Source organism: Littorina saxatilis, linkage group LG9, assembly GCF_037325665.1.
Source record: "Littorina saxatilis isolate snail1 linkage group LG9, US_GU_Lsax_2.0, whole genome shotgun sequence".
NCBI classification, from domain to species: domain Eukaryota; kingdom Metazoa; phylum Mollusca; class Gastropoda; order Littorinimorpha; family Littorinidae; genus Littorina; species Littorina saxatilis.
The window spans coordinates 64,328,594-64,348,671 of NC_090253.1; the positions used below are offsets into that span (position 1 = coordinate 64,328,594).

Here is a 20,078-nt window from a genome sequence, read left to right on the forward strand (position 1 = left end):
CCAGTGTCTGTAAACTCGAATGCATACACTGCACCAACTTCAGCATTGCTCTCAAAGTCGATAGCGTCTGCTAAATCTTTCAACTCTATAGTTGAACATGCAACAGGATAAACTATTGTAGGTCCACTCGACATTTTAATACTCAATATTTTATGGAACTATTTCCAATGTAATGTTAAACAAACAATCAACTGGTTGTCCACTTTGATTTTTCAGATCAATGTGTAGGAATTCATGACACCCTTCCTCCAAGTCCTTGAACTGAAGTGTCTTAAATGTTGGCACGTGCATTTTACAAAAAGAGGCATCACTCGGTGGAAGAATCCTAAGCAGATCAGAACGCTGATCATTAAACAGATTATAGGATGTGTTAAGCTCTCTCATGTGAACAAACAGTACACTGTTAACATCCATGTCAATGGGACGTGTTCCCTTGTATATATTTGTAATTCCAAGCATATCAAGGAGTTTGGTTGGAAACTCAAATGATCTGGTTACTTCTCTAGTTTTGGGCATAGTAAGAGTAGCAATGAGACTTGCATGATTTAAACTCGCTGTAATACCTACTGGAGCAAACAATTCTTTCTCTAAAGTGCAGAAGTCATAGTAACCATCTTCTACAGAATGTGTTTTACCATTAATTCTTACCCAGTTGTTATTCTTTTTTTTACTGATATTATACCAAGTAACCTTGTACATAATTTCATGCAGTGCAACTTTCATTCCTCCATTTTGATTGTTGATAGGGTTTGCAAGTTTAACTGGCACACCAGTCTTCACATTTGTTAGTGTGATAAACATTTTTTATTCAACAACAAAAATGATTCAGTATAAATTCAACAAAGACGTTAAATACAAAACTGGACCATATTACAATCCAAAGACTATTTCTTTCCATGAGTTGGACTTTGCTGTAACAGAAACAGAATCCATTCGCGTTAAAGTGCCTGACCCATTCCATTCTTACCTAAATCCCCCAATCAAAAATGATAGTGTTCCAAAGATGTGGAACTCTCACCCAATTCAGTTCTATCAGAATCAGTTAAACTTTGCAATATTCTGTGCAACCACAGGATGTGGAGTGTCCTATGCAGACCACATGAATAATTCAAACTTACTGACAAAGTGTGTGTACACATTTCACGTTTACTATCAGTGCAGGAGAATCTTGTCTGAACTTCAGGCACCAATGCCGCATGAAAAGAGCTGGAACCCATTCAACAATAGGATAAACATGAAAGTGTATGAGCGTCTCTGCAATGAATTCAATATAGATTTTAAGACCGACTTTAGGCAAAAGCAAGACAAAAACCATGGCATGGGAACACTATATTTATGGGGTGTCCACAGGAGGTATAATTTTGATTACTGGCCAGGTCATACATCTTTTTCTTCAAATGTGCAGGTACAGTTAGGATCAATAGAACAAGAGCACCACAATGCATGGACTACTTTTATATTAGACACCGGCAAAGGTTTCACTGGATCAGGTGTTGAAAGGATCAATGAATCTATCCGAACATATACGTGGTGCTTGCTAGGCTCGCAGGCACAGACACGATCAAACATAATGAGAACAAGCACAGGGTTTGATGCACAGAAACAGTTGTTATCAAATTTAGAAGATGTCATAAACTCTGCAGTTGATCTGCCTTCCAGCATCAAAAGGTATCAAGACTCTCTCCGTTATGCAAGATCAAAAGTTGACTTTGCTGTTGGTAACTGCCTTTACATGTTACCTTCTGATCTCCAGCTGCAGATTGGAACAATAACAAATTATAACAATGAAATCATTATTGCTAGTGACACCCAGCCGCTTGGAAAGGGTGAAGAACTGAATTCAGAAATCAGAACGATGTTACAGCCATATCACAATGAACAGAAACAAAGCGTGACAAGTGAAGATCACGCTGCAGGTGAAGATCATTCTGTCACTAGTGATGATCAAGCTGTTAGTATTAGTGATGATCATGAATCGCAGAAGACTGCTCTAGTAATTGGTGGAGTGGGTGTAGGCTTACTTTTGCTTTATTCTCGTTAGCAGAACACCTGCAATTAAAACTATTAGAGTCCAGAGATGTTCAGCCATGAAACCAACAACTTTACCTGCAAAAGATAACAGCCAGCCAACAATTGAACCAATGATTCCTGGAAGTGCACCCAAAGCTTTTGCTGCTAGTTTCTTTAATAGTTCTGCAATGTGTTTGAGTTGTTTCTTTACCCATCCCGGATCAGATGGAGATGAAGGTGAAGGTGGAGGTGGAGGTGTGACAGTGCCACCTGTGAATGTTAACACTAATGTGCTTATTGCAAATCCTAACGCAGTTAGTATACTAGCTATTGTGATTCCCTGCTCTCTGAAAAGCGTTCTAATTCTTTCAGCAAGAGTTGTGTCTTCGTAAAGGATTCTTTGAATTGTATTTTTTATTCTGCTGACCTGTGTTCTCAGTTGTTCTCTATTGTTACTTAGAACTTCTAACCTTATGGCTTTCTCCTCCTGCAAATCTTTTAAACGCTTAGAAATTCTGTTTTTTACTTCTTGTTCTAGGTTCAAATCATCAGCATCAGCAAGTTTTTGTTTCTCTTTGTTTATATCTTCATCCAGCTGACCTAGTTTTGACAGATTATTTGCTATTTCACCTCTGATGGTTTGTAGTGATTGATTAAGGGCTTCTATTTCTCTCATAGGTAATAGTTCATGTGGAGTCTTCAGTGAAGTTTCCTCAGAAAAAGAAGTCTCTATCTCTTGTATAAGTTGATCAGCCTCATCTGCAAGTTTATTAAGATCTTGCAATGGAACAGATTCTATTTGAGTAGCAGTTGGTAGTCCTAGTTCTGCTTGTTGAAGTAAGGAAACAACATGGGAAGGTGATGACCGTGTGCTAGGCACAATATCTAATTGCCTAAGTCGATTAGCAGTAAGTTTTTGTTTTAGTGAAACTTTTGATAGAAACTTAGCAGGATTAGATTTATATGTAAGTTGGACTTTTTCTCCTTTATCGCTAGTTGTATATAAATGATTTGCTTCCATTTTGAACTGGTTTGGATCTAAAACATCAGGTTCTTCTCCTAAACTTTTGTAGAAATCTCTAACTTTACCTTCCAGAAGTTCATGTCGTGCCACCTCATAATGCAGTGAATGATGGTAGGGAACCAAAGGGATTGCTTCGCTCATGTCGTCCGCTGGCTCAAATAAATCTTCAAATCCACCTTCTGCCATTTGTAACTTATTTTTTATTTTGAAAATAAAAAAAGATGGCACAATCGTTCGGTTCTGTTCTTGATCCTTACAGAAGGCTGAAAGAACCTCTCGGGGTAAAAGGAATAAGGCAAACAGTTATAGTTACAAATAATCCTTCTACTATTGATCAGAATGAAATACTTACTGTTAGGTTTCCTAATCTAGGTAAGAACGATGTTATTGTACCAGGCACTGTAAGACTATCATTCAAATTAGAATTAGAATCTGGCTCAGATGAAAATAGGACTTTGGCTTATAATGTAGGAAGAGCAATTGTGAGGAAGATTACTGTCAAACTGGAAGGGCGGGAAGTGATGTCATTGAATAATGCAGATGTTTTTTTAGTTTACGCAGATAATTGGTTGACTGACAATGAAAAGAAAAACAGAGTGTTTCAAGGGATTCAGTCAGACAATGGGATAAAAGTTAGAATAGGAGCAGGAGATAAAGCTGACAATAACAAAAAAGATAACGCTGTCAATGTTGCTTTTGGAAACAAATTTTGTATTCCACTTGACTTTGAACTCATAAATTCACATCCTCCCTTCTATCAAGGAGCATTGCGTGACAGGCTGTCATACGACCTGACTTTCAATAGTTATGATCGTGTTATGCTTTCACAAGACCCGGAAGCAAAGTATAAGGTGTCTGGAATTTCTTTAGAGTTTGATGTTGTAAACCATCCTGAACTGGCTAGACTTATAGAAAATCAGTACAGTTCTAAGCTGCCTATCTATTATGAAAGAGTGTTGAATCACAGTACACTTTCAAAAAGCCAGGCTGATCCAATCTGGAACATTAACTTGAATACACCAGCTAGGTCAATGAAGGGAATACTTATGTTGTTTGAGGAACCAAAAGATTCATATGAAAGGCAAATAGAAAAGTTTTACAATCCACTAATCAATAGAGTATATTGCACAATTGAAGGGCAGCCAAACCAAATATTTGCATCTGGCATGCTGCCATACCAACACTATGATGAAGCAAGAAAGTACTTTACTGGAGGAAGATTGAAAGACCCAACATCTGATCTTGTGGCTAAAGATCTACATTTACACGGTGTTGGCGTAGAAGATTTCTTGACAAATAAATATGCGTTATGGCTGGATCTCAGAACAACTGACGACAACAAACTGCATGGAAGTGGAAGGCGAATTGAAAACGGATCAGAAGGAATCACAATACAAATTGAAAAGGAAGTAGGGAGTAGTAGTAAATCAGTTAAGATCTACGTGTTTGTTGTGTCAGATGCGCAGTTAAACATCTCTGAAAGCAGATTACAGGATATTGTTTATTGAACGTGTTAAAATGAAGTATCTAGATTTTCTTCCAAAAGATCCACACTGTTCTTTGATTTGTGGGGCAACAGGTTGCGGCAAAACAAGATATGTTTTGGATTTATTACAGACTGTTTACATAAATCACTTTGAACACATAGTCATATTCTGTCCAACCATAAAGCATAACAGAACATACAAGGAGAGAAAATTCATATGGTCTGATCAAAATATATTTATTGTAAATCCTTCTGATCGTCTAAATGTTTGCTTGGAGCATTATTTCGATCTTTTTCAGAACACGCCAACACTGTTTATTATTGATGACTGTGCAGCAGAACGTGACATTGTTAGAAAGAAAAGTGCACTAGCAAAGCTTGCATTCAGTGGACGACATGCATTAATATCAGTTTGGATATTAACACAAAAATACAATGCAGTTCTGAAAGACTTTAGAGAGCAACTCAAAACAATAACATTGTTCTATTCAAAGGACCGTGACAGTTTTGAAGAGTGTCTTCGAGAAAATGATGTCATTGAAAACAAACAGGAGAGAGAAAGAATAAAGAATAATCTGAAATCTTCTAAGCACTCGAAACTGGTTTTAAAAACTGATCAACCAGTTCAGTATGTATGTTTGTAGAAATCCTTGCTAAGTTCTTGTCAAGTTCTTACTCAAGTTCTTGTCAAGTTCTTACTCAAGTTCTTGTCAAGTTCTTACTCAAGTTCTTGTCAAGTTCTTACTCAAGTTCTTGTCAAGTTCTTACTAAGTTCTTACCCAAGTTCTTACTCAAGTTCTTGTTAAGTTCCTACCTAAGTTCTTGTTAAGTTCCTACCTAAGTTCTTACTCAAGTTTAATTACTAGATTTTAATTTTATTCTGCATCAAAATAAAATGAACTGTGATGAATTGCTGATGCAGACTGCTACAGATATTGAAATCTGTGACAGTAGGACTATACCTGATAAAAAAGAAAGATTGTATTCACTTGCTGTTTGTGGAAAAACAAAACACTACCTTGGGCAGCAGTTAACTGTGGAAGAAGTACAACATCTTTCCTCAGAAGATATAGAAAAGTATCATGGACGGTATGAATCAGTGCTTGGTTCTAAGATGGTTAGAAGTATTGGACAGACTGTTATAGGTTTGTACACAAAGATTTTTGGACATTTTACACCTCTCGACTCGGAGGAAGACTTAACACATGATCTAACTCATGACCCTGTTGTTTCCAAGTCCCTCGAATCTCTTGCCTGTGGCCTGTATTATCGATTTGGTGCTTTATTAGTACCATTTGTTGCTGGATTAATTACTTTCAAACACATTAATTTTCAGAATAAAAAAGATGACAGATCAGTTGAAGCAGACAGTGGAGCAGACGAAAATACCAGAAGTGAACACAGTGACAAAGAAACCTGGTAGAGTAGAAGCAGGAAAAAAACTAGCCGAATGGAACAGACAAAAAAAGTTAAATCAAAAGGCAAAGCAGAACATTATGTCTGAAGTTGAGCAGACACCAAACATTCCTGAAGTGACTAAGGTCACACAAACTGATCAAGAATTAAAATCTTCATTTCTATCATACAGAAAAGTAGCTGTAGCAGCTGTTGTTGGAGGAGGTGGATACTTGCTTTACAAACTTTGGCAAGGCAAATATAAAGTGTCAGAAAGACCAAAATCAGAAACACCAAAATCAGAAACACCAAAACCAACAAACAAAGCAGTACAAACAATAAAAAAGCCCACAGTAGTACCTGCAGTGGATTCATTTCATATGGAATAATTTTAATATTTTAATTTTGATAACATAAAAATGAGTTCTGAAAAGACAATAGTTAATCTAGTTTATCACGCTGCAGTGATTGGAGGCTTGAGTGTAGGTTACACAATGCTGGGTAAAAGTCTCCTCAGAATGAAACCAGCCGACTTGGGAAAGTTAGACTTCGAAGACGGTGCTAAACTAATTGGTGTTGTGACAGCTTCCTTTGCAACAAAAGACTTCCTGGTGAAGCAAGGAATTATTCCAGAAAATATAAACATGTAAGACAATAAAATGGCTAGCTTGGTTATGATGGTGGGAGGTGCGATTGTAAATGCGCTTGCATTTTCTGGCAGCAACTATTTGTTTTCTAAACTGCAAAATGGTGAAGAGAGGGAAAGGCACAACAAAGCCATGGAACAACTGGCGAAAGCACAGGATGAATACGAGAAGAAACGAATTGCGCAGTTAGACTTTATGAATGATAAACTCAGGCAGCAAGGACATGCAAACAAAACCTTTGCCAATGTTGATGCAGCCATTCAAGAATACTATCTTGTAACTGGAAAGAAAATGAAGACAAGTGCTCCTCCAAAACTGGGTGACTTTTATCAGCCTTCAGAAGAGCAGAAGGTGGGAGAGATTGTTTTCATTGTTATTGGTATGGCTGTTGTTTACTTTATTGCGCGTGCTGTCAAATCTTAATATTCTGTCATTTAAAAAACCATGAGTGATGCTTTGTTATCTAAAATATATTATTCCCCAAAAGGATACTGGAAAGGAAGAACTGCTATTGACAAGCTCAGTGACGCAGCAGGTGTTTCTCAAGATACAGCAAAGAAATGGTTGTCAAAGCAGGCAGTTTGGCAGATCTATTTACCTGCACCAAGAAAAATTACACGACCACACTTTGTTAACATTAAACCGAATGACACTCATCAAATAGACCTGCTGTATTTACCGCATGACACAGTCAGAAGGAAGAAATATAAGTATGCACTGACTGTAGTTGATGTTGCAACAAGATACAAAGATGCTGAACCGTTGACAGAGAAAAGTGCTATAGCTACAGCTGTTGCCCTGCAAGAAATTTACAGACGTGGACCACTAAAGTATCCCAGAATGATTCAGTGCGATGATGGTAAGGAGTTTAAAGGAGCTGTCAACCAGCTTCTGTTAAAACATCATGTTACAGTGAAGAGAGGTATTCCAGGAAACCACAGGTCACAGGCTATTGTTGAGAGCTTTAACAAACAGTTGGCAGAAAAACTGTTTTCATATCAGTACCATCAGGAATTTTTGGACACAGAAAGTAAATTGCGTAACACTGAATGGGTCAAAAGATTACCATCAGTACTTAGAGCAATGAATCTGGAGGTATTTAAAGCTACAGGGTTAAGACCAGTTGATGCAATCAAACAGAAAACAATACCTGTTGCTCCAAAGTCAACAACACCAGTGGCATTACTACCTTTCAATCAGAAAGTCAGATATTTATATGCACCCGGTGAAGCTGAGGGTGACAGCAGGAAGCGTGCAACGGATCCAATCTGGAGTATTGACATTCATGAAATCAAGAGAGTAGTAGAGACAAATCCACCTATATATTACTTGAGAGAACCAGCACCGCAAAGAGCCTTTGTAAAAGAGGAATTACAATTAGTTCCACGTGGTACAAATGTTAAATGATTTTTTATTTCAGATTTTATAGTGTTAACAAAAATGGAAGCTCTGAGAAAGAATTCTAAGCAACTTCATTTTTTTAATTTATATTTTTATTTTGAGTTATAAAATCAAACTCACAGCGATGGAAGACTCTGTATTAGAATCTTTATCGACAGTATTTGACACCGTTGAATTACAAGTAACGGATCCTCAAAATGTGCAGTCCAGTGTGCAAGACGCCATTGAACAAATTCCAAACAATTTGTTGATTGAACCTCCAGTAAAAGTGCAGATAGTCAGTTTAATAAAATACAAAACAGTCAGTGATGAGGTGCTAGAAGTTCATGTTTCAACCAGACAACTAGCACTTAATTCTATGGCAGAATTGAATGGAAACTGGGCAGATGAAATGATGAAACGGTTTGAGCAAGCTGCAGAGGATGCAAAGATGAAAGGATCCGGATGGTCAGAAGGTGAAATTCTAAAAATAGAATTGAAGCTAAGTAAATTTGCCCCCATCAGAGGTAGAAGTTACATACCTTTACCTCCTGCTCTTGTCAAAAAACGTGCTGTGCTGAACATAAAGAATGATGATGACAAATGTTTTATGTGGTGTGTTCTGGCAAGACTGTACAGTGTAAAGAAAAATGCAGAAAGAGTGTCTAACTATCATGCATACAGAAATAAACTAAACTTTACTGGTATTGAATTTCCTGTCAGCATTACAAGCATTGACAAATTTGAACAGCAAAACAAACCCATCACCGTAAATGTTTACACGTGGGATGAGGAAGATGAACTGAAACCAGTCAGAATATCAAAGAACTCACCAACGATTGGTGATTGTGATACTAACCATGTTGACATGTTACTAATGACTGATGGTGTAAAATATCATTACACTTTGATTCGTACAATGAGTAGACTGATGGCGAGCACAAGCAATCACAATAGTAAACAAGACTTTTGTAGGCGATGTCTCTTGCGTATTCCATCAATTCATGCAGCACTTATACACAAGCAACATTGTAAGAGCGTTGATGATGCGGTTGTGAAGTTAACAACACCACCGCCAGACAGCAAAGTGTATTTTAAGAATGTATGCAAACTACAGAAAAGTCCTTATGTTGTTTATGCTGACTTTGAATCTATCATTGTGCCATATGAAGGACCTTTACCAAAAGACCTACCTAAAACAGTAACTCTAAGTAATCATCAAGTCTGTTCATATGCATTTATTGTTGTTAGTTCAGATGGTAAACATTCTAAACCGCAATTGTACAGAGGACCTAATGCAGCAAAGAACTTCTTACAGCAAATGAACCAAGTGCGAAATGACTGCTCCAAACAACTGAATCTTTCAGACATTGTTATGAAACCTGAAGACCAAGAACAGTTTAACTCTACCACACAGTGTTGGATATGCGAACAAAGTCTAACACCAAACACAGACAATCCAATAGTAAGAGATCATGATCATGTAAGTGGGCAGTTCCGAGGAGCAGCACACAGCAAATGTAATCTACAATTAAAGTTTGATCCTAAGACTTGGAAGCTTCCAATCTTCTTCCATAACTTGCGCGGTTATGATTCACATCTGATCATGCAGGCAGTAACTGATGAATACAAAGCAAGATGCATTGCGCAGTCTTCAGAAAAGTACATGGCCTTTACTCTGAATAGTTTATACTTCTACGATTCTGCTCAACATCTGATGGGAACACTTGAGTCTTTATCTTCATCACTAACTGCTTTCCCAATCACATGTAAGTACTTTGACAGTGACTTAGTTAGAAAGGGAGTCTATCCATATGAATACATGGATTCGTGGGAGAGGTTTGATGAAGATGAGTTACCACCAAAGGATGCTTACTTCTCACGGCTGAAGGGTAAAGGTATAAGTGACGAAGACTATGAACACGCTAAGACTGCATGGAATAAATTAGGATGTAATACAATGGGTGATTATCATGATCAATATTTGTTGGCTGATGTTTGTTTACTTGCAGATATATTTGAGAATTACAGAAGAACATGTATGAAGCACTACAATCTAGATCCTTCACATTACATATCTGCACCAGGCATGAGCTGGGATGCATTTCTTAGATTTACAGGAGTAAAGATTGACTTGCTATCAGATCTACCTACACTTCAGATGATTGAAAATGGACTACGTGGAGGAATCAGTATGGCTTCACACAATTACTGCAAAGCCAACAACAAATACTTGGACGACTTTGATCCTATGAAACCTTCTAATTACATCATGTATCTAGATGCAAACAATTTGTATGGTTGGGCAATGTGTCAGACGCTTCCACTTCGGAACTTTAAGATCTATTCAGGACCATTTTCACAATGTGTTGTGCTAACAATATTAAAAGCAGGCCCAGACAGTCGAAAGGGACTACTAGAAGTTGACTTAGACTATCCACTATCACTTCATGATCTACATAATGATTATCCTTTAGCGGCTGAGAGGTTAAAAGTAAACCCAAGAGAACCTCCAAAGCTGGTGCCCAATCTGTTTCACAAAAAGAAGTATGTGTGTCACTACAGACTGTTACAGTTTTACATTAGACATGGATTAATTTTGAAGGCTGTTCATCGTATAATTTTATTTGATCAAGAACAGTTTATGAAACCTTACATCATGAAAAACACAGAACTGAGAACCAAAGCCGCTGATGCATCAGAGAAAGACTTTTTTAAACTGATGAACAACAGTTGCTTTGGTAAGACAATGGAAAACCCACACAAGAGAAAGGATGTTAGACTTGTTACAAGAGAAAATGAGGCCATCAAGCTGACATCCAAACCACAGTATCAAGACTTTAAATACTTTCATGAACAGCTGTATGGTATCTTAATGAAAAAACTTGAAGTCAAGCTTGACAAACCAGTATTCATAGGCTTTACTGTGCTAGAGTTGTCAAAACTGTTGATGCTTGAGTTTTTGTATGATTATTTGAAACCAAGATATCCCAAATCGAGAGTACTTTACACAGACACAGATTCATTCTTACTTGACATTCCAGCGGATGACATTTACAAAGATCTAGAAGCTGAAAGTCCTGCAGTAAAAGGAAAAGATTCTTTTTATGACACTTGCGACTACCCTAAAGAATCACCATTGCACTCAAATGTTAACAAGAAGGTTATTGGAAAGATGAAAGATGAAATGAATGGGAAGATAATTAAGGAGTATGTTGGATTGCGTGCAAAGATGTACAGTGTTGCAAGTGAGAAAGGGGTGGTTAAAAAAGCAAAGGGTGTAAGCAAACAGGTTGTAAAGTCGAGCATATCGCATGATAACTACAAGGAAGCACTGTTTCAGAAGCGAGTGTTTCACCATGACAACCCTAAGATCAGTTCCGCGCTTCATCAGATCAACACAACTATTGTAAACAAGAAATCTTTAGATGCTAATGACACAAAGCGCGTTTATTCATCACCAGAATATTCTTATGCAATTGGGCACTGGAGGACAAACGCGGCTCCAAATAGTCTGAGTGTGTAATAAGAATTTTTGTCAATCGGGAAAACCCGCTATGACAGCTTTGTTTTGACTGCAGCGGGGAAGTGTTTGTGAAAGGGGAGTAGGCCCAAGCCGCCGGTTTACCAGCAAGACCTACCGTTCACGCGTGAACGGTACTATTTTTAGAATCCTAGAATTCTTGAGAATGTTGGAGCTGGCTTGTTTCTGGTACAGGCAAAATTGGTCATCACTGAGTTTGTGTAACACAGGAAGTTGTGAAATACGTCACCCTATGGGAGGGGAGACGTCAAAATTGTTACCAAAAACATCATAGATCGTATTGTGCAGGGTCAACCGCAACAAACTCAAACCGAGCCATTCATACCTTCTTGTATTTGAGCGACTTATATACCGACATTTTTAGTTCTTATTTTCAGCACAGGTGTAGGAAAAATCATGTAACAAAATGTTATTTATTTTCTAATTTAACATTTTTTTTACAAATGTGACCATGGTCTTTTAAACAAACAGTGACATTAAACATTGTTATGTTAAAAAAAAGAAAAAAGAAAAAAAGGTTTTGCGCACAAATCAGAAATACAGGCCAAACCGTGAGTTTCTGTGGCAAAGCGCGACAGAGGAAATTGCACTGGTTTTATTTTTAGATCAGTGGGAAATTTTCAAGAACAGACGCTTGCATTTGGATGTGTCCAATGATAGTAGGTTTGGTTGTGATCAATCAGAATAATGTAGGCAGGGATGTCGTTAGGCGTCGGACATCGGACATATAACGATGAAAATCCCCAAATGTCCGATTCACATTGCCGCATGTCGGTCAGATGTCCTATCCGTTTTAGCCTGAGCGTGGTCATTGTCCGATATGTACTCCATTCCTTCGGACAGCGCGATATTCGTTAATTTTCATTTCAAGATACAAATCTTCTAAAAGACCGAACGCTCTCGTGTTCAGCTGACACTGAAGTTGCCAGTGCCGTATGATCTTTTCTTTTGTTGGGAATTCCCGAACCGTCTGGTGCAGCGCACTGATCTAAACTGACTAGTGCATGCTACAGGAGTACGGGAGACAACTCCAACTGACTAAATTTGTCGTCTGCTTTTGTTTTCGATACGAGACGATTATTTAGCTTGCTGTAAATAAAACGAAAGGGGAGACCAACAGCAAAAAATCCAGGATATCCATAAAGAACACCTGCAACGGCTCGTAATTTCCGTGGTTGTATAAGAGAAAGGGGGAATGTACGTTCTGGGTTACTGATTCCGACAGACCCGGCATTGGTTCAAAACAACCTTACTTTACTGTATTTTTTTTTGTATGGATTTATGCAGTATTTTTCTGATTTTGTCGCATGTTTCATTTTAGTAAAAGTTTAGTCCAGAAGCCTATTTTGCGTTAATATTTAGGGTCTGTCGGAATCGGTGAGCCAGAACGTACATTCCCCCTTTCTCTCTGCAGCACATTACAGAACATGTAATGACTCAAAGCACATCACAAAGCACATCACAAAGCAAGACGACACAAATCCGCACATAACATCAAACATAACAAAGCGCAAAACACCGCATAACAAGCACAACACAAGCGTATGCCATCACTGCACCACAACACACACCCACACATACACACATACACACATACGCACACACACACTCACACACACACACACACACACACACACACACACATACACACACACACACACACACACACACACTATCTCCACGACAAAACGCAACTCAAAACAACACAACCAATCCTTTCCGTCACACGTTGGACCACCTCTGTTCAACCTGCATCCTTTATGCGCCACACAAACTTTATGCTTTCCGCCAGGCGAGTCACGGAACATGCCCCAGTGTTTCCACACACACATGTTGATGTGGCCGTCACAACTTGATCACCACGCATAGTGTTGTCGTCAAACACGCTTTATGTGGCTGCCCCGGTCTGTCATCACGTCGACACGATTCACGGCCAGAGATGAGATGGCGCTTGGCAGAAGACGCCTAATGACTTAACGACTCCTGTGACGGAAGCGTTGGCATGTTTCTCAATTCGAAAACGAACGATGCGCATTCCTGAATGTATTATCTGTTGGATTGATTTTAGAATGCTGTGGATAACGGCGTGGTTCTCGCACAGCCATAAAGTATTTCTGCCGACTGAGCTTGTTAGTAAACTGTCAAGTGATCCATGTTGCAGTCTATAAATCACCTTGGTGCCATCGCTTGGGACTCTTCTTGGCTTGCGGAGAGAGAGAGAGAGAGAGAGAGAGAGAGAGAGAGAGAGAGAGAGAGAGGGAGAGAGAGCGAGATAGAGAGACAGAGATGCAGACAATGACAATGACAATGAGAGGGAGAGAGAGTGAGTGAGTGAGTGATACAGAGAGACTGAGAGAGAGTGAGTGAGCGAGTGATACAGAGCGAGAGAGAGAGAGAGGGAGGGAGAGAGAGAGAGAGAGAGAGGTGCAGACAGAGAGAGAGAGAGAGAGTGAGTGAATGAGTGATACAGAGAGAGGGAGAGAGAGTGAGTGAGTGATACAGAGAGAGAGAGAGAGAGAGAGAGAGAGAGAGAGAGAGAGAGAGAGAGAAAATGCAGACAGGCAGAGAGAGAGAGAGGAGATACCAACAGACAGAGAGCGAATTGAATTGAATTGAACTATTGTTCGAGGGTGACAAGATAAGCAATGCAAACATGCTTTTTTTCGTCCGGCCCTCGCCCATTGACTCCATAACAAGAAGACATGGAAGATAAGATAAGTGATAGAGAGAGAGATTAGGTGGGCGCCCAAGAGAACCCCAAACAGTGGGAAACAGACCGACAATACCCTCGTGGCTCTGTGTCTTGACAGTGAAATGCAATCAGCAGAGAAGCCTGGCAGCTGTTTCTGTCGCCCGTCAAACTTTTGGCGAAGAAAAATGTCTTGAAATGTTTTATTCCTTGTGGCAGCTACAAGACAGAATGTTGTTAGTTTGTTTGTTTGTTTGTTTGTTTGTTTTTGGTTTGTTTGTGTGTTTATTTTTGTTTGTGTGTTGATAAATATGCCTTAATTCCCGTGTGCCCTAGCTTGTTGACCTCCACATACCCGTTAAAGCGTTAACGTGGGACAAGCTGTCAGCGTGAGTTCGATCCCAGGTTCGGCGGAAATTTATTTCAGAGTCAACTTTGTGTGCAGACTCTCTTCGGTGTCCGAATTCCCCCCCCCCCCCCCCCCCCCCGTGTACACTACATTGGGTGTGCACGTTAAAGATCCCACGATTGACAAAAGGGTCTTTCCTGGCAAAATTGCTTAGGCACAGTTAATAATTGTCTACCTATACCCGTGTGACTTGGAATAATAGGCCGTGAAAGGTAAATATGCGCCGAAATGGCTGCAATTACTGGCCGTATAAAATTTCATCTCACACGGCATCACTGCAGAGCGCCTAGAACTGTACCCACGGAATATGCGCGATATAAGCGTCATTGATTGATTGAAGCCTGTCCTGCCCACTGACACCTAATAATTATTAACAGCTTGGTAGCTTTCTGTGCAGAGAAGGATTTTCATGCTGAACTAATTTTGCAACTGGCAAAAACAAAAACAAACTCCCACTTTGCATAGATTAGCAACAGTTTGTTTGTTTGTTTGTTTGCTTGCTTAACGCCCAGCCGACCACGAAGGGCAATATCAGGGCGGTGCTGCTTTGACATATAACGTGCGCCACACACAAGACAGAAGTCGCAGCACAGGCTTCATGTCTCACCCAGTCACATTATTCTGACACCGGACCAACCAGTCCTAGCACTAAACCCATAATGACAGACGCCAGGCGGAGCAGCCACTAGATTGCCAATTTTAAAGTCTTAGGTATGACCCGGCCGGGGTGCGAACCCATGACCTCCCGATCACGGGGCGGACGCCTTACCACTAGGCCAACCGTGCCGGAATTAGCACCAGTATTTATTGTGAATTTTGTGTGTGCATCAAATTGGAAGGTTGTTCTTATCCCGTGTAAACGTTTGATCACATTTGTGGTGATTGTCAAGGGAAGGGCGGTGGCTTCAGGTTGACGCTCAGTTGTCAAGGGAAGGGCGGTGGCTTCAGGTTGACGCTCAGTTGTCAAGGGAAGGGCTGTGGCTTCAGGTTGACGCTCACTTGTCAAGGGAAGGGCGGTGGCTTCAGGTTGACGCTCAGTTGTCAAAGAAAGGGCGGTGGCTTCAGGTTGATGCTCACTTGTCAAGAAAAGGGCGGTGGCTTCAAGTTGACGCTCACTTGTCAAAGAAAGGGCGGTGGCTTCAAGTTGACGCTCAATTGTCAAGGAAAGGGCGGTGGCTTCAGGTTGACGCTCACTTGTCAAAGAAAGGGCGGTGGCTTCAAGTTGACGCTCAATTGTCAAGGAAAGGGCGGTGGCTTCAGGTTGACGCTCAATTGTCAAGGAAAGGGCGGTGGTTTCAAGTTGACGCTCAATTGTCAAGGAAAGGGCGGTGGCTTCAAGTTGACGCTCAATTGTCAAGGAAAGGGTGGTGGCTTCAGGTTGACGCTCACTTGTCAAGGGAAGGGTGGTGGCTTCAGGTTGACGCTCAGTTGTCAAGGGAAGGGCGGTGGCTTCAGGTTGACGCTCACTTGTCAAAGAAAGGGCGGTGGCTTCAAGTTGACGCTCACTTGTCAAAGAAAGGGCGGTGGCTTCAAGTTGACGCTCAATTGTCAAGGAAAGGGCGGTGGCTTCAGGTTGACGCTCACTTGTCAAAGAAAGGGCGCTGGCTTCAAGTTGACGCTCAGTTGTCAAGAAAAGGGCGGTGGCTTCAGGTTGACGCTCAGTTGTCAAGAAAAGGGCGGTGGCTTCAGGTTGACGCTCACTTGTCAAAGAAAGGGCGGTGGCTTCAGGTTGACGCTCAATTGTCAAGGGAAGGGCGGTGGCTTCAGGTTGACGCTCAATTGTCAAGGGAAGGGCGGTGGCTTCAGGTTGACGCTCAATTGTCAAGGGAAGGGCGGTGGCTTCAGGTTGACGCTCACTTGTCAAGGAAAGGGCGGTGGCTTCAGGTTGACGCTCAATTGTCAAGGAAAGGGCGGTGGCTTCAGGTTGACGCTCACTAGTCAAGAAAAGGGCGGTGGCTTCAAGTTGACGCTCACTTGTCAAGAAAAGGGCGGTGGCTTCAGGTTGACGCTCACGTATTATGCCGTATTTGACGGGCGAAGAAACGTCTCCGCTCGTCGTTTGCTGTTTAACAGGCTTTATAGTCTCGCTGCTCTCAGCTTTGCTTGCGTCTTCGTTGAAGTGCCAAACTCAGTTTGTTCTGGTGTTATTACTTAGCCAGCTTTTTTGTCCGAGGGGAGCTAATCCCCTTGTTTCGTCTTTATCAACATCGACCTCTGTCGATAAAGATGACACAGAAAATAATATGCTCTCCTCTGGGACCGACAATAAAGCTGGTTTGTCAACAATCCACCACATGTCATCTTATTCACGCCGAAGTCAATACAGAGACAGTTGCATGAATCTTTCAGCCGACAACTGATGCAATCGTTGCAAAGTTTTTTGATTGGTTAGAAACGCTTTGCTTTGAGGAGGTACAATGCAAGTGCTGATCACGTCTTCCTGTTATGTAGGCAGGTGGAATGATCTGCCCCTCAGTCGAACCTCGACACAATCTGCAGTGCGCGGAGCACGAGCTATGCACAAGGGGGGATACATTTCAACGCCAAAAGATAACTTGACAAATTTACGAGGCCTCGCCAAAAATCAATTACGGCCCGGCTCGCATCTCCACTCACAATGGGGTCACGTGATAGCGGCTGCTGAAGGTCACGTGATTAACGACGTCAGCGATGGAGCGGCGGATCGTCGGGCAGAGTGCAAGCTTAACGTCATGGAAGATGGATGGCCGTTTAATCGCTCGCTGCATGTCGTGATTGAAGAACACAAAAACTTACTTCCAGATCGCCGATGAATCGGGTACTCATATTGTTTGATCAGGGCTGAGGTGCACGAACCGAAAGTGGGTGCCACCCAAACGGGGGAGAACAAACCGCGGGTTCTGATTGGTTGACATTACAACGCATACCAGTTTCAACCAATCGAACACTGCGGGTGGCTCCCGTTAGGGTGGTAACTTTGTCGTGCATCTCAGTTTCAACCAATCGAACACTGCGGGTGACTCCCGTTAGGGTGGTAACTTTGTCGTGCATCTCAGTTTCAACCAATCGAACACTGCGGGTGACTCCCGTTAGTGTGGTAACTTTGTCGTGCATCTCAGTTTCAACCAATCGAACACTGCGGGTGACTCCCGTCAGGGTGGTAACTTTGTCGTGCATCTCAGCCCTGGTCGCGTTAAGTTCAAAGGTCATCACCCTTCAAGAACATTTTTGTTTTGTTCTTGAACTTTGTTCTCTTCTTCTTGGTTATACAACTCACTTTTCCGTTTCCGCTATGGGTGGATGCTGTGAACTCTCACCGTATTACCAATATCCGTCAGTCTCAATATAGGCCAAGGGGTCTTTGGGGCGATCAACTCTGGTAGTCATGTGGAGAAATTGGTGAAATACTTTGAGTGATAAAGACGCTGCAATTTATGACGAAGAACAGCAGTGCCCGACCACATGAAAGACACCCTTCGTTCCGTGTAAACGTTCCTGTTAATCACACTATTCCCACCCGGGCTTTTACATAACATCTTCCGATTTGGACACGTACCAAAAGCCACAAGTCGTTTTTGTTTTGTTTTGTGTTTTCTTTCCCCAATATATTTAAAACTTGTATGTTTGACCATTGCTGGACATAAGCTTCATAATGCATGTGTACAACACTTCTTTCAAAATAATTTTAGATATTAAGATGTATGTGCAGTTGGAATGTGTATGCAATATGTAATAATATAAACACACATTAGATACACAATGACATGTACATTGATCAAGGTCTCCCTTCATCAAAAAGGAAGTTGTTCTGCTATCTACACAGATGAAATAATTATAGGTTACACACTCCGAGTTCTGAATATCGTGCATAATTATTTTCCCTAGGGTCGATTTTCAGGTATTACCGAGCCTCTGGCGAGGTAATACCCGTAAATCGACCCGAGGGAAAATATGCACGATATTCAGGACGAGGTGTGTAAGCTTTTTATCCCATTACTCCGACGTTTTCATTAAAAAACCTAACTTTTTGACACAAACTTTGCGAGTGCCTGTTTACTGCTCATCAAACCTTCTGCCACCGAAAATCGTGTCATGATATTCATGTGCGAAACGAGTCCCCTTTTGTCTTTTTGTTTCCAGGATTTGAATGCATTTGATACTGTGCAGTTACCGGCTGGTTTCAGTCGGTTACCCGAGCTGGCATTCGTCACAACTGCGAAAGACCGCATTCTGATAATCTTCGCTTCACAGCTAGCGACGGGAGAGAATGATACACGAAGGGAAGTAACTCATTTTGGACCTGAGTTCAGCGGGATTCGAAAGACCGCGTGTGTGATTTTACAAGCGATGAAGATGATTGCTGAGTTTGTGCTTATTCGAGCCTTTGTGCTTCAGTGTTCAAATTTGTATTACCTACTTCTTCAATCGTCACTTACTGATTTAGGTGAGCCTAACTTTGATGTCTGTCGTTGTCTTAGGCGAGGTATCTGTCTGGGGGAAAACGGCGCACCACTGTCGAGTTGTTTTTATGCGGCAACGCATGTAGCCTAGTGGTCTCTGTATGTCCAAGATCCGACCTTCTTCGCCACCTTTTATTCTAACAGTATCACCAACTTTGAAAATGGCAATTTCCATGCTGGTCAACTTGAGCCGAAGATACTACATGTATAGCAAACGACAGATCCTGCAGCAGAGGGTGCGTATCGCTAGCGCTAGCGAGACGCACCGGCAGCAGACGATAGATCTGTAGCAGACGACTGATGAGACAGCCTTGTTCTGTTGAACCATATTTAGCAATCAATGCTCTAAAAGCGATAACAAATGAACAAAACTATAAGCATACTGTTTTAGTGTAAGTTTTATTTTGTCGCTCAAGATTTTGAATCAGGATGCTCTTGGGATTGATCTAAGCGGTTGCCCATGAAGCGTACCTCGTTACGACAACTTTACTAGAGTTGTGCGCCTTGAATCACTGTGTGTCTCTGTCGCTCTCTCTCGTGCTCTCTGTCTCTCAGTCTCACCACGTCGGACAACTCATAATCTTCACTCAGCTCTATTCACCCAAACAGATTATGTACATTCTTTGTTGTTTTTGTTTGTAGATCGTTAGCCAAACGTCAGTTCGACTTTTATACCGCAGAATATCTCAATCGTTTTGCTGAAAAAAAAGTAGTCCCGAGTTAACGATAAATATGCAGATGACCTCTATAAATTATTCAGTTGTACTCTGAGACCAAAGACAAAGACCAATGACAGGTGAGATCGAGACTCGGTTGTGATGGATAATTCATATGGTTGTGATGGATAATCCAAAATAATCCCCTCCTCAGCTAACAGAGACAAAGAGGCAGGTCATGGGATAATTTGCTGTATCCGAAACCTACGTCAATCTTCCAAATACAGTCAGTGGAAACAACAACCTCTGCTAAGGAGATGACAAAGCTGTTCATCTTTGGTTCGTGACTGAGAAGGCGGCTGTCTTTCTCCCATGTAAAAGCCTGGATTGCTTTGCGAC

General features: G+C 41.0%; 1 protein-coding gene across 1 annotated transcript in view; it reads right to left on the minus strand.

The window, feature by feature from the left end:
• LOC138977322 (microtubule-actin cross-linking factor 1, isoforms 6/7-like) overlaps positions 1-17,773 on the minus strand; it is a 40,827-nt gene extending 23,054 nt beyond the window's left edge. Inside the window, exons 1-2 of the mRNA XM_070350222.1 lie at positions 17,491-17,773; positions 15,446-16,693 (exon numbers count right to left, since the gene is read on the minus strand). Coding sequence (XP_070206323.1) covers positions 15,446-16,693; positions 17,491-17,773 — 1,531 coding nt within the window. The remainder of the gene's footprint in view (positions 1-15,445; positions 16,694-17,490) is intronic.
• Positions 17,774-20,078: the final 2,305 nt, after the last annotated feature.